The sequence below is a fragment of the Lissotriton vulgaris genome, chromosome 7 (assembly GCF_964263255.1).
Source record: "Lissotriton vulgaris chromosome 7, aLisVul1.2, whole genome shotgun sequence".
NCBI classification, from domain to species: Eukaryota; Metazoa; Chordata; class Amphibia; order Caudata; family Salamandridae; genus Lissotriton; species Lissotriton vulgaris.
In genome coordinates this window covers 890,370,165-890,385,447 of record NC_141695.1, presented here as the reverse complement: position 1 = coordinate 890,385,447, position 15,283 = coordinate 890,370,165, and the positions used below count along the sequence as shown (strand labels likewise).

General features: G+C 47.6%; 1 protein-coding gene across 5 annotated transcripts in view; it reads left to right on the top strand.

The window, feature by feature from the left end:
• TCOF1 (treacle ribosome biogenesis factor 1) overlaps positions 1-15,283 on the top strand; it is a 338,714-nt gene that overhangs the window by 304,937 nt on the left and 18,494 nt on the right. For 3 of the 5 annotated variants that reach the window (XM_086931303.1, XM_086931302.1, XM_086931306.1), the window contains 3 exons: positions 356-811; positions 1,849-1,964; positions 2,068-2,112. In XM_086931303.1, coding sequence (XP_086787429.1) covers positions 356-811; positions 1,849-1,964; positions 2,068-2,094 — 599 coding nt within the window. In that variant the 3' untranslated portion in view covers positions 2,095-2,112. The remainder of the gene's footprint in view (positions 1-355; positions 812-1,848; positions 1,965-2,067; positions 2,113-15,283) is intronic. The other 2 variants (XM_086931305.1, XM_086931304.1) reach the window with 1 other exon arrangement.

Sequence of the window (15,283 nt, the reverse complement as noted above, 5' to 3'; positions counted from 1 at the left end):
GTGGGTTGTTCACTCACTAGTCTGTCAAAAACACTGGCTTTCTGTTCTCAACCACTACTAGCTTCCTACTTACTGTTTGATGTAACAACTGGGTAGCATTTTCCATGCAAGGTGGCAGGGGGAATCACTTGGACTTTGGCCAGCCCAAGGCGTCAAAGTGGTGAGAGACATTTACCAGCGCCGCGCTTCCTCTGACATTACTGGTCTGATGCGTTTCCCTCCTTTGATTAGAGGCGAGGAAATGGTAGATTAAGTGGCTTCTAATGTGCGTAACATTCAGTACCTTGAGCAATTTTTCTTTAAATGCGCCAGTGTTGCCTTCTTTCAGCTTTTCTGTTTTGCGGTCTTTCTGCAGCAAGCAAATCAATTCCTTCTAAGGAGGAAAAGAAAGGCAAGAAAGGTCTTGCTGAAGAAAAGAATGGTTCCACAAAGAAAGCATTGTCAGAGAAAACCCCAAAAGTCTTTTCAGCCAAGAAGGTTAACACACTCACACAGAATAGTAACAACATAATGGGGAAGTCTGCAGCCAACTTACTGTCTTTGGAGGAGCCTGATGAAAAGAGTTTGGCAAGTGAAAGTGAAGACGAGACCACAACAGCGGCCAAATCCAAGCACTCTACTGCCGTTGGGGATGCCTCATCCTCCGACGAGGAAGCCAGGAAGATTCTAGCAGCAAAAGCCATAAAGCGGAAAGTAAAGGCCATGGACAAGGAGGGCAAGAAAAAAAAGAAATCCAAGAAGTTGAAGGTGGCGTCTGGCGACGGCAGCCCAGTGACTGCAAAAGAGAAGATCAAGAAGAAAGTGAATAAAAGTAAATTGGATATCAGCACCCTTTGAAATCCCTTTAGTAACGCATACTTGCCCATTCTAATAGTGCCTGTATATCTTTAACTGCAGCAACATGTACATATCCATACTGTAAACGTCACTGTCCTGACCTACTGTTCCAAAGTTCCTGCTTCACACCTCTCAAAGCACTGCAGTACACATTTGCAGCACTTCCTTCTCTGGGTTTAGAATGCACATGTATATTGAAGTACCTTAGAACTGGCCTACATTACCGCTTGGTCTTTCTTTGGTGAGTCCAATTAACACATTTACTAACACCTCTTTCCTGCATTCTTCTCTGAGTGCTCCCAAGTTGAAATCTGCAGCCCGCTGTTTAATAATAAACAGACTTGCATACCCCTCTCCTAATGTACATCAGTTCTACCATGCACTAGCCACTTTATTAATGTCTGAGGCCAACAAGGACACTACTAATGGTCTTCAAGCCATACTTAAAACAGAACCCAGATCTATACAGATTTCTCATGCAGCACTGTTGGTGCGTTTACATTTTGACTTGAAAGCTCTGCCATCAGCCACCTTGTGAGTACCGCGCACAGGCCTGTCACTGCACCTCACTCCTGACTTGCAGTGCCCTCTCCTAGTTAGGCTCTCTAGCTCATGCACAGCCCTGCTAACGGGCTTGACATGCATTACTGTTGTGTTATTAGTAATAGAAAACTGACACGCATCTCTATTGATGCACCTTATTTCAGATGCTCCAGTAACTCCTAATTTATTTGTGAGGCCCTAGCACATATAACCTAGTGCACAGGACTTTACTCTCCCACCCCTTTAACCTTGTACAGGTTGTTTACTGGGATAAACTCCCAACTTCACTAATTGTTTTCTTTTTCCACCTGCTTCACTCCATACGTAATAGCTTAGTTTCTTTATCCTGCTGCCACCCTCTCTCTCTTCTGTACACATCCCTACTTCCGTCTGGTCCTCTTTTGTGCTTCAGGTACCTTTCATGTACTCTTTTTTTCAGATTTGTCTTTCTGTCGCCTTCTTTTACAGAAAAGAAACTGAAAAGCAAAAATATTATCATGACAACCCCACACCAAGAGGCAAGTGGTGTTAAGGGCAACCCCTCCCCGAATGACTCTAGCTCTATTCTGAAGAAGAAAAAAAAGGTATGTACTCTGTTCCTACTCCCTTTCCAGATGAATGGATTCGCCTCAATTACTCTTCCACCCTGATCCCTTTCAACTCTTATAATCTTTTTGTTTTCCTCAGAAAAAGAAAACTGAGAAGGCGGAGTGAGTGACTGCTGAGCAGAAGGTAGGCTCTCCAGCTTCCCCTTCAGACGTCATGCTTTTAGACAGAATCACCTTGGCCAATTTCGCATATGGTAGACAAAGCAGTTGTAATTTTTATTTTTGAAACATTAACAACCAGGTCCAGGGGCAAATAGAGAAGCAAATTGTTTCTGCAGTTACTGAAGAAGTATTTCCTTCAAAGATTTACTTCCGTCTACTAGATGGTTATTTTTTAGGTGGTTTATATCGAGCTTCTTATGGTTCTGGGCAAGTCATTGCATGGCCAGTATCACCTTTATGATTCTAGTGCGACACAGTTTTGAAAGTTCAGTTTAAGACAAACGAAAATTCAATGTTCTAGGGATGTGTTCTCTAGATACACATGCTTTGCATACTCCTGCCATCTAGTGTTGGGTCTGTATATTTGCTATTTGTTTTTCTTTGAAGACGCCTTTCCAGTCACAAGGTAAGGTGACGAGTCCATTCAGTGATTGTGCGTTTCGGGATCGACTCCATTGTTTGTTTTTTTCCGCCATTGGGTTCGGATGTGTTTTGCTGGACTCCAGTTTGAAGCAGTTCTTCGGATTCCCGTCAGTGGGCAATCCACTCTACCCTCGACGGTATTGTTCTTTTATGTATTGCCCTCTTCTCCGGATATCCAGTTGATCAAGAAGCACTCCATCTTCGGTCAAACATCGTGGGTGGTCTTCGGGGCTAGCTGCGTCGGTCCACCTTTCCATCCGATTGGATGAACCTATTCTAATTCGGTCCTCGGTTCCATGCCAAGTACCCTTGCACCGACCTGCATCAAGTTTGTAACTTGTGCCTCTCACTGGAGCACAAGGAGGAAGACTGCGACGCCTGCAAGTCATTTCAGTCGAAGAAAACTCTACGTGATCGTCGGGCTCAATGACGAGAAATGCAACACCAAAGCATTCAACACACTCCAGATATCTTCGGGGAAGAATCAGAGCATGAAGATGTCGAAGTGTCGGCAGCAGAAGAGGCCTTCTCTGAACTCGAGATTGACTTGAAGTCTGAAGACGTGCTTCCCGGACAGGGTGCTGTAAGTATGAAAGTCCCTTTGTCCCCCAAAACCTCTTCCAAAAAGCATAAGGCTATGCACCACCTCCGCCTTCTGGCCAAGGTCAAAGAACAACGGGTCTAGGCTCGAATCAGTAGCCTCAAGTATACAGAACAACATGAAATTCCAATACTGATATACCATCGCACATCACTTCAGTGGCGCATAGAAATGAAGTCTATGAGAAAATATTTCACAGTCTAATTTTTTTAATTTAGCTCAAAATTCATTTTTTATTTTTAGCTTAGAGAATCTTCTTTTAAATTCACATCATAACGTTATCCAAAAAATGACAATAAAACACTATATACAAAAATACTCAATCCATTTTCAATACAAACTCACCACAATCTCTCCTTATCTCCTTCATACATCTCACAATCCCCATTTGCATACACTTATAACCCACACATGACTCCAGCCATACACCACAAACCTTTCCTAGGTTAACTGAACCGATTTGATATTTTGAAAAACCAGAGGTATCAACCAAACAACAAAAAAAGTTTAGACAATAGTCTTAAAAGTGCACTTCTACACAAAAGACACAACCCTTTCAAATTTACATCATATTTTCAGTGCACGAAAGCAAAACGATTAAACACCAGTTTGTTTGGCAAAATAACGCAAGGTCGACGCGTTTCGAACCCACTTCTTATGCGCTCTCTTCAGGACCAAAATAGCTGAAACAGAAAGAAATACAAGTTATTACCCAGACACAAAAAGTCTGCTCTACCTTTATCATCAAAGCATGACATCCCAGTGTCTGCCTAGTTACCTCTTAAATAATGATAGAATCCACAGCTCATGTCCAAAAAGTCTATGACAAGGGAATAAACAAAATAAAAAATTGTCCCAAAGAAAAATATTGTCCTTATTTGAGCTTGTACCAGTAAAAAAGTGAGTGACAACTTGCAGAGATTGGAGAGTGTAAGCTTTTAGTTGTCCTTTGTTGTTTTTGACTTATCGGACAGATGCTGCAAAAAGGCTGGAAGAAAGAGAACATGTATCACTACCCTGCCACGTTTGTTTTCAGTCTGATGACCTTCTGTATTCATGCACCAGTTGCCTTTTACACGTGTAATAATCCAAGGACGGTGCTTCAAATGCGTCCATTTTTTATAAAGGCCAGCTCCAGAGTGAAACGTCCTGGCGTGCTGTATCTGAAATTTGAAGATGTAAATGAAAAACAATGTTCGGGAAGCGTTACTGACTCCTAGTTTCAATTTTTAAGGTTCAGCGGGTGTAGCGTTGACTAGTCGGCATTCAAACAGACTTGCTTTTTATCACTACGTGGTCTGCTCTTCTTACCAATTAACACGAATAGAATCTGCAGGTACCTGTTGGTATAAAATGTCTTTCCTCAGTCAGAATTCAGTGTTGCACTCATTTTGCACAATTGAAGAAACATCTACATGCTGCCCAACGCGATTTGGCGCTTGTCCCACTGAATTATGGGTGACAATTCAGTGTTCCTGGGATTTGTGGTTCTTTAGGCGCAATCGAGTAGAAATGCAGAATGGATTGTAGACCAGTATAAGCAACTGTGGGTAACAATTTAGTATTCGTGGCGTTTGTTGTTCCTTCAACGAGGCAGAGTAAACAGACCAGAATCCAAAGTTTAAGCAACAAGCCTGCTATTACCTGAGGAGCACTGTCTCGTATAGGTTTTTTAGACCACTGGTGGTGGATGTGGAAAATCATGACCTAATGTTCACAATTTGTACAATTCAGAGAGTTCATTCAAACCATTGGTTGTTGTATTGAATTTGACAATAAGCATTGCCTCACGCTGAATTAATTTCTGATCCAGGTTGCCACTTCTAGGATCTGGTTCCAATTTTGAAATAACCGTCCATTTGAGATCTTTCGGTATGTCCCCTTAGTTTCCAATGATTGACCAGAGGTGCCGTTTCAACTGTGAAATAAGGTTGTCATAGACTTCATTTCTATGCGCCACTGAAGTGATGTTTGATGGAATATCAGTATTGGCATTTCTTGTTGTTCTGTATTCTGGCCAAGGTCGGCACCGAGATAATGTTTCCGACGCCCCGCCCTCTGACTCAGCACCAAAACAAATCGTTAAGCCTTCGTCTCGGGACAGTCGGCCAAAACCATCCTCAGATCCAAAACCCTCTGTTCTGTATGACAAATCTGGTTCAGAGCCGAAACCCTCCGCTCCGAAAGAAGAATGCTTCGGAGCCGCAATCTACCACTTCCAAAGCAAAGACTATCTTGACACCGAATCCTTTGGTGCCACAATTGAAAGACAACATCTCAGAGACTCTGGATCCTAAACAAAAGAAAATTTACATCCATTCTGATACAGCACACATTTTTGATGAAAACACCAGCCAAACGAAAACTTATTTCAGAGGACCCTGCCCATAAGATTTCTGTAAGAAAGAAAGACATGGCTACCAGCCCTGCTTATCCTACCCCACAATCCCCTCCGCCATTCTGCCAATTCTAGATCATTTACAAATAACACCTCAAGGATATCCCCATACACAACCTGGAGGGGATAATATTGATGACTAACACACGCATTTGCCTGCAGATCCATGGAATGATTACACCATTGACCCTCAATTAGATAATCCAGATCTATACCCTGCAAATCCATCAACACCGGACGATAATGTGGCTTATCAAGAGCTTATTGCTAGAGCAGCAGAGTATCATGGGGTTGCACTACATAAAGAATCTTTGGAGGAAGATTTTTTTTTAAACATTAGGGTCCACACATAGGTCAAGCCAAACTCTCCCTATGTTAAAAGGCATGATGTGACATGCAGACGACAAATTTAAAGACCCTGTGCGTGCACGTATTGTAACCCCAGAGTTGATAAGAACAAACCATCATTATCTGATCCTGTTTTTTACTAAAGGACAGTTGCCTCTCGACTCGCTAGTGGTGTTGAATGCTTGTAAGAGAGCAAATTCAAAAATCTCAGGCAAAGAATCTAAGCTGACCGATGCATCCGGAAAACGAGTAGCTGCTCAAGCCGCTAGCCACTGGCTCATCCCAAACACATGCCTACTAGCTAGGTACGACAGGGCACACTGGGATGAGATGAAGCAACTGCTCCAATATCTCCCAGACAAACACAAAAGATAAGCACAGGGGTTAGTTCAGGAGGAAAAACTCATTTCTAATTCGTGCTCTAGATGCTGCTGACACCGCAGCTAGGGAGATAAATACCAGCATTCTCCTTGGAAGGCATGCATGGCTTAGGATTTCAGGGTTTAAACCTGAGGTTCAGCAATCTATTTTAAACACCCCTTTTGACAAGCAACACCTGTTTGGTCCAAAAGTCAATCAGGCTTTAGAAAAAATCAATAAAGACACGGAAGTGGCAAAGTCCATGGGAGCTGTCCAGTCCCCATCAAACAGGCTCCTTTCCCCGCTCATTGCACAGAGGGTCCAAACCACACCCTCCGACCCAAGTGCTTCCTATTATTATTATTATTATTATTATTATTATTATTATTAGCCATTTGTAGAGCGCCTGGTTACACCACTGGCGTGTCCCCGCGCTATGATAAGTGGAGTGGCTGCCCTCCCCCTCCCACAGAAAGCTTCCTGCTGAACAGGTGGGTTTTAAGTTTCTTCCTGAACAGGGTTTCAGATGGTTCTAGTCGCAGTTCTAAAGGCAGGGCATTCAAGCATCTGGGAGAGAAGTATCTAAAAGATCTTCCTCCCATGCGCGCCTTCCTTACTCTGGGAACCTTTAGCAGTCCAGTCTGAGAGGACCGTAGATTGCGTGTGGGCTCATAGCAGGTCACCAGACTCTGGAGCGGAGCAGGAGCTTTGCCGCTCAGAATGCGGTGGCATGTGGAAAGGGCTTTGAACTCTACCCTCTTTTCCACAGGGAGCCAGTGGAGGGTTTGGAGAGCTGGTTTAGAGGGTGACCTCCTGGGGAGCCTGAGTACAAGCCGCGCCGCGGCATTTTGGAGCACTTGCTGGCGGCCCATGACCCTGCCCGTGGCCCCCAGATATAACAAGTTACCATAGTCAAGTCGCGAGGTGACCAGGGCGTGCACCAGCGTCCTTCGAGCAGCAATAGGGAGGAGGTCTAATACTTTCCTTAAGGCTCTCAGAACACCAAAACACACCCCCGTCACCCGGCTGACCTGGGGACCATAGGCAAGATCCATATCCAGCCACACACCGAGGTTGCTGGCCTCCCGGCAGGGGACGGGGACTTCACCCAGGCAGGGCGGCCACCACGCCGATGACCAAGCAGACGGCCCTCCCCCCACCACGAGCACCTCGGTCTTGCTGCCGTTCAACTTTAAACAGTTTGCGGACATCCAGGTTGCCAGGTCTTGCATGCAATCCCTGAAGATGTCCGTTGCAAGGCCGGGTGCACGCGATAGGGAGATGACCAGCTGCGTGTCATCGGCATAAGACACTAGGCGTAGACCGTATCCTTCCACAATGGCTGCTAGGGGGGAGACATAGATATTGAATAGGGTTGGGCTCAGGGACGAGCCCTGAGGCACGCCCTGGCCCAACTCAATCTCCTTTGAGTAACAGTCACCTAATCGGACCTGAAAACACCTGTCCGACAAGAAAGACCCGATCCAGCCAAGCGCTTCTCCTGTGACCCCACCTTCATTCAGACACTGTAGCAAGATGGAATGTGCTACAGTGTCGAATGCCGCGCTTAGATCAAGTAAGATCAAAGCCATGGTTTGGCCCTCATCCACACCCTGTCGTAACGCTTCGACCGCCATAAGAAGCGCAGAATCCGTCGAATGATGGGGGCGGAAGCCAAATTGCGAATCATGGAGTAGTGATGCCTCCTCCACAAAGTGCATGAGTTGTAGATTAGCTATTTTTTCCGCCACTTTAGCCATATAGGGCAGAAGGGAGATTGGGCGAAGATTGTCAAGTTTTTCGAAGCTGACATTAGCTTTTTTCTGCAGAGGGAGTACAACTGCTTGCTTCCAGGCATTGGGGACAGTCTGAGATTTGAAGGAGGCATCTAGTAGATGGCGAACATAGGGTTCAAGTACTTGCAGACAACCCTTCAGCCGACTTGGAGTAGTCGGGTCTCTTGGAGAGCCAGATTTTATCGACCCGCAAATGCGGAGCAGTTCCTCAGTCGGAGGGGTGACTAAGATGGTTAATCGCTGTTCCCCTTTGATTTTAGTGGTCTCTAAGTGCATAGGACTGTTGTCGGCCTGCTGAGGGAAGGAGCTGTAGATATTTGTTACCTTATTTGCAAAAAAACTCTGCAATACGGTCACAACCCTCCGTTGTGCAGAGTTTCTTGGGCACCACAGCAGGCTTCCCTACCGCAATTGATTTATAGATTGTGAAGAGCTCCTTAGTGGAGTGTTCTGCTTCTTCAATCTTATTGCAGAAATAGTGTTTTGGCCTTTCTTATCAGTTTGTGGTAGCTGCGCCTATGGTCTATATACTCTGCTTTAGTGTGGGTCGTGTAGGCAATCCTCCATTGCCTTTCAGCACGTTTACACGCTGCTTTGGCCACCCGCATGTCCTCATTGTACCATGGAGCCGATCTCAGAGCTCGGCCCCCCACTTTTGCCACACCGAGTGGGGCCACCAAGTCCAGTGCTTCCGTGATACGCTGGGCTAAGTTGGAATTGATTTCTTCTACCCCCTCACCCCCAGGGTGGCCCTTCGCAGTTAGCGCCTGATTGAATTTAGCTTGAGAGAACGCCGCCCATCTCCGCCTGGGGTGTTTATCAGCAGGGGGTTCAGTCGGTCGTGCTCCCAGCAACTCAATGGTGAATGGGATGAGATGGTGGTCCGACCATGGGATGGGGACCGGATTCTGAGCTTCCATGAGGAAAAGCAGATCCCATTGCTTCCCACTAAGAAGGTCATGCATGTCAAGACAGTGCTTACGTAAGGAACGTACATTCAGCAGGCCACATACCAGGTTGTGTTGCTTTCTGCTTTTAGCATCCCCTTTACAGAAGGTGAAGCTGCAGTAACTGCAGCCCACGTTGTTTTCTGCCTCCATACTATGTGAGCAAGGTCCAAAATGCTCACTGCGGAGGAGAAGTAAATCCTCTCGACTCCAGCTGACATGGTCTAATGGAGGGGCAGGGTGTCTGGCCCTGTCCTGCAGTCGGCCGCGGACGGGCGCAGACGGGCTTAACTTAGGCGCAACTTCGGCGCGCCTACAACACATCCGCCTTATATCCCCCCCAGCGTCCCAACAACTAGAGCGCTGCAGGTATCTGCCAGAAGTGTCTGGCTCGGACTCTCCACGCCCTCTGCTCGAACGGTGCTAGTCACCGGCGTCAGAACGAGGCAGGAGGGAGGGGCGAGTCCAGCACTCCGTTGCTAGGTAGCAGCAACTGCTTGTCTGCCTTGAAGAGCTCAGCCGAGCAAAATGCAGGTTGATACGGTTAGCAAATGTCCGCAGTAGTGCCAAAACAAACAAACAGTGCAAAGTAGCTTGCACGCGATGGCTCACCACAGTGCCAAGTGAGGTAAAAGAATTTTTAAGATTTTAAAAGAGCTCACGCGCTATATCAGCATACGAGTATTGTTCACCAATACGCCGGTAGCTCTTCAGTAAAAGCGGTAGGGACACTGCCACTGCCCACTTACCACGCGGGGATCCAGGATCCAATGCCTTATATCCCCCCCAGCGTCCCAACAACTAGAGAGGCAACACCTAATTCTCTCCCTCTAGAGGATTTTATAGAGGAGGGTATAGAGGAAAGAATTCCAAAGGCAGGGGTAGAGGTGCCACTGAGCGTAACTCCACTTCTCCCAACAAACAGTGACTTGCCCATATTTCCCCCTGATTATTTAACACCTGTCAGGGCAAGGCTTCTACAGTTTCTCTCCATTTGACAATCCATAACATCCGACAAATGGGTAATGTATCTTATCCAACATGGTAATTGCCTGGAGCTTATCACTAATCCTCCAAATATTCCACCCTGCACTCACAAACTGTCATCAGACCACTTGCAGTTGCTCAAACTGGAGGTGCAATCTCTCTTGGAAAAGGGAGCCAAAGAACCAGTTCCATTAGAGTACCAAGGTTCAGGAGTGTACTCTCTCTAATTTCTAATCCCCAAAAAGGACTGCTTCTTAAGACCAATTTTGGATCTCAGAGTGTTAAACTAGTACATATTGGCAGAACACTTCCATATGGTAACGCTCCAACAGGTGCTTCCACTTCTACAACAAGGCAATTTTGTATTCACACTAGACTTAAAAGACGCATACTTTCACATTCCAGTCCATCCAGCTCATCGTGAATATCTACGATTTCTGATAGCAGGCAAACATATTAGTTCAAAGCACTCTCATTCGGAGTAACTACTGCTCCCAGAGTGTTTACCAAATGTCTAGCAGTAGTGGCAGCTCGTCTCAGAAGACAACAAATTTGCGTCTTCTTTACCTAGACAACTGGCTCATCAAAGCCAGCACACACCAGAAGTGTCTAAAACACACTCAGACCACGCTAAACCTACTCCACCTTCACGGCTTCACACTCCACACACGTCTAATCTACAGCCTTTACAAATACAATCTTATCTGGGAGCGACACAACACTCCCACAGCTCTAGGCTCTAGCCTCTAGACTCTTATTACAGTTTCAAGCCAATCAAACCTTACCAGCCAAGACTTTTAGGAATGATGACGTCATGCATTGCAATAGTGTCTCATGCAAGACTACACATGTGTCCTCTACAGGAATGCTTAGCACGTCAGTAGAATCAGCCACAGGGTCAATTAACCGATCCAGTGTTGGACAGCCGCACCCATCGCTCTCTGCAGTGGTGGAACCCACAAAACGTATCAAAGGGCGGACGTTCATCGACCCTGTTCCACAGATCGTGCTAACAGTAGACTCCTCTCTCACAGGTTGGGGTGCCCATCTACACAAATGCACAATTCAGGGTCTCTGGGACAACAAGCCGAAATGTCCCCACATCAACTATCTAGATCTTCTAGCAGTATTTCTAGCGCTGAAAGCTTATTTTTTTAAACATCTTTTTATTGAACAAAAAGAAGACCTTACACAACTCAGAACTGACCAGAGCGCATTGAGTGACTGCAAATATAAACAGAGAGAAAATAGACCTCCATCTGAGACAAATAAAGCAGAATATAAAGAACGGGCCTAGGCGTCTTCCGGTTCCACACTGGCGGGATCTACGTCAGGTGGTGTACAGATGTCTCCCCAGTAAGCGTTCCAGACTCCCCAGATCTTACCCCACTTGCGGGGTCACCCCCTCGACACATACACAGACCTATCCCGAAACATACACCAGTCGAGGTCCATCCACTTCCCAACCCGAGGCGCCCGAGAAGCACCCCAGAGTTGTGCAATATTGTGTTTGGCTATCGCACAAGCTAGAGTGACCCAGAGTTTGCCATGACTCAAGAGGTCGGAGGGCTCCCAAACATTCAACACACATCGACACACCTCTAACTCTATCTGCACTCCCCATACTTCACTCATCTTCAGATGTATCCTCGTCCAAAAATCACGGACCTTTTCACACTCCCACAGGATATGAAGGAACGTTCCAGGCATTCCACACCCTCGCCGACAATCCCCAGATACGGCCAACCCCATTCTCAACAATCCAGGACCCGTGGTGTAGGAACGGTGCAGAATCCTGAGCTGGACCAAACGAAGTCTCTTTGGGACCGCCACTACTCTAGGGGATGACACCGCCTCCCTCCAATCTTCCTCATCCAGGACTAATCCATCCGCCGCCCACTGTTCCCTGAGCTGCACCAGGGGATCCTCAGTGTAGTTAATGAGTTTTCTGTAGGTCAACGATATTGCTTTGGTGGGCAGATAACCATCCAACAGTCGGTCTTTCAGCGGGGAGGCTGCCGGAGGTATCTCTCCACTGGGGATTACAGCACGTAAAGCATGACTGACCTGAAGGTATCTAAACCGTTCAGTATCATGCAGCTGGTACTTGGCCTGCAAGTCCTCAAACGCCAACACCCTATCTTTACCCCACACATCCCGCACCTGAGTAATTCCAATCAAATCCCAACGGTCAAATCCTTTCGTTTTCCACAGAGTACCCAACATCTCCGAGCTCCACAAAGGCGTAGCCAGTGTATTCGCCCCGCCCATTTGAGGATCCTGTTGGCCCCATGCCATACCCTCGTCGCCGTCGATGAAGGACCCACCAAACGAAACGACAGCACCTCGCATACAACACTCTAGTGTACTCTCCCCCAGGCACTTGGCCACGGTCCATTGCAAAGCCCGGTTCTACCGGCAAGCCATAAATGGCATGATTGATAGGAGCCAACTGGGACGCCCAATAGTATTTCCTGATATTAGGCAGACCAATACCCCCGTCATACCAGGGCAACATCAATTTTGACAATGCGATACGCGGCCTCCCCTCCCACAGCAGGCCTCCCTGCAAAGATTCAATCTCGTTAAAATACGACGGAGGCACCGGATCAAAGGAATTCTGAAGAGCGTACAAAAAGCGCGGGAGGGCCAACATCTTGTAGAGGACCGCGCGGCCCAACAAGGAGATCAGTAATACTTTCCACTTTGCAACATCACCTCGCAGTCTGACCAATGGGGGTAATAGATTCAGACTAAAGCGTACCTTGGGGTCCTTCGATATCTGGATCCCCAGATAGCGAAAACTGACCAATTCCAGCGTCACCGTGCAGTTCCCTGGCACTCTAGGTCGTTCACCACTTAACACAAGAGGACCGATTTCGCCCAATTAATAGTGAAGCCGGAGTGCCTCCCGAAAATAGCGAGGATGTCAATAAAAACTACCAGGGAACTGTGAGGGGAGGTCAAATACAACAGGATGTCATCAGCATACAGGGAGATCTTATCCTCCCACTCTGATGTCCAACGCAGTCCTCTAATCGAACGGTCCCATCGCACCCAGGCCGCAAGCGGCTCCAGTGCAAAGGCGAACAAGAGTGGTGAGAGAGGGCAACCCTGACGAGTGCCCCTTCCGAGTGAAAAGTCGCGGGATCTATGATTGTTTACGACCACACAAGACAAGGGGGCTGAGTAGAGAAGGCGAACCCAACCAATAAATTGTGGGCCAAACCCCAACTTCTCCAGGACCACAAAGAGGTATGGCCACTCCACTCGGTCAAAGGCCATAGTGGCATCCAGGGACAACAACGCCGCCGGTTCGTGGATGCGAGACGCACCCGCCACCACTCTGTGGAGCCATCTGAGATTAAGGGCGGTGTTTCAACGCAGCATAAAACCGGACTGGTCCGGATGCACCAGCGTCGTGATAACCTTCACTAGACGGGCGGCAAGCAGTTTGGCCAACACTTTAGGCTCTACATTTAAAAGGGAGATCTGACTGTACAATGAACACTCCAGACGCGGCTTACCATCCTTATAAATGAGCACAATATTCGCGATGCGTTGATCATAAGGCAACTCGCCACGGTCTCTACTCCCAAGATACATATCTTTCAGGTGCGGGGCCAAGCGGTTGGCGTGAAGCTTAAACAATTCAATGGGGAGACCGTTTGGGCCCGAAGCCTTGCCGGAATGAACCCCCCTGATGGCCATCATTCGCAAGGGCAGAGTCCAGAAATTCCCTGTGTTCGGCAGACAGAACCGGCATCGGAATGTCCCGAATCATGTCGACATTTTCTCCCTCCGTATAGTCCTCAGTCGAGGTATAAACCTCCTCAAAATAACGGGCAAATTCATCTACAATTAACTGAGGGTCCGACGAGACCGCCGCACCCGCGATACGCAGTTCTGGCCCCAACCGAGATCCCCAATCACCCTTTTCCAACAATGCTATCAACTTCCCGGCCTTGTCGCCATGTTCATATATTCTACTCTGCGTGGTAACATGTTGCGTCTTTGCTCTGTCACGTGTCAGGGTCCTGTACTCGTCCTGGAGCAATCTGAGGCGGTGCCCCGCCCCAGGGTCACTCCCCGAGGAGACAGCAGCTTCCTAGACCAATAGCTCTGCCTCCACCCTATCTATTTCCGCCCTGCTCTTCTTCTTCTGCCCAGATACTAAGGAGGGAACCTCCCCCCTTGCAACAGTTTTATACGCTTCCCACCGGGAACACTTCGATGTAACCGACCCTTCATTCTCCTGAAAATAACGTTCCGTGACACATACAAGTTCCTTCCTGAAAGCAGGGTCCTTCAGACGCCACGCATTAATCGGTGCAACCCTACCCTTATCACCCTGTTCCATGAGCAATCGAAGCCATATCGGCGAATGATCAGACACTCCCCGCGCCAAATGAGTCACCTCCTGAATAAAAGCCGCCTGAGACGCTGGTAATAAAACATAGTGTTCGATGCATGTGGGCTGCTGAATTCATATCTGTGCATAGATCGCCGCCTAGTGTTGGGTCCGGATGATTGCACATTGTTGTCCTGGAAGAGTCTTGGAAGTATCACGAGATAGGTGGCTCCTCCCCTGGACTACAGTGCGCATGGGCATCCTCTCCATCCTCAGATTGTTTTTTTCCGCCATTGGGTTCGGATGTATATTTGTTAACTCAAGTTCGGAATCGATAGAAAACTTTATATTTGGCCAAAAGGCCTCTAGGTATCGTCTGTATTGTCTTGCGATCGGTGCCGAGTACCCGTTCCAGCTCGATTCTCGAGCTGGACGTCAAGAAAAAGCTGCGTGGCTATTCAGCTCCAAAGGCCCGGTCGGCGCCAGAGGCCTTATCGACGATCGATAATGGAACGGAGCCCATTCAAGGGATGTCACGTTTGCAACTCCAAGTATCCCCACATCGACGTCCACCCGGTGTGCAACAAGTGCCTGTCTCCGGATCACGATGAAGCCAGCTGTATGGCTTGTTCTCGGTTCCGGTCCAAGAAAACACTTCGCCTTCGACGCGCGGCGCGGAAGGAAGCCCAACAGACAGCGCCTGACCCGGTGAACATCTTCGATGCTGAAGAAGATGAGGGGGTCTAGCAGGAAGTTCGAGAGAACCAGTCGGATCCTGCGTTGGAGATTGACTCCAGTTACGACACAGCAGATGAAGAAATGGTCGATAATGACGAAGTCGTCGACGAGGTAGGAGACGACGATGAGGCCTTTGGGGCCGTAGAAGATAGCTCAAGCGAGGAGCTAAGCCCACCCGCTGGTA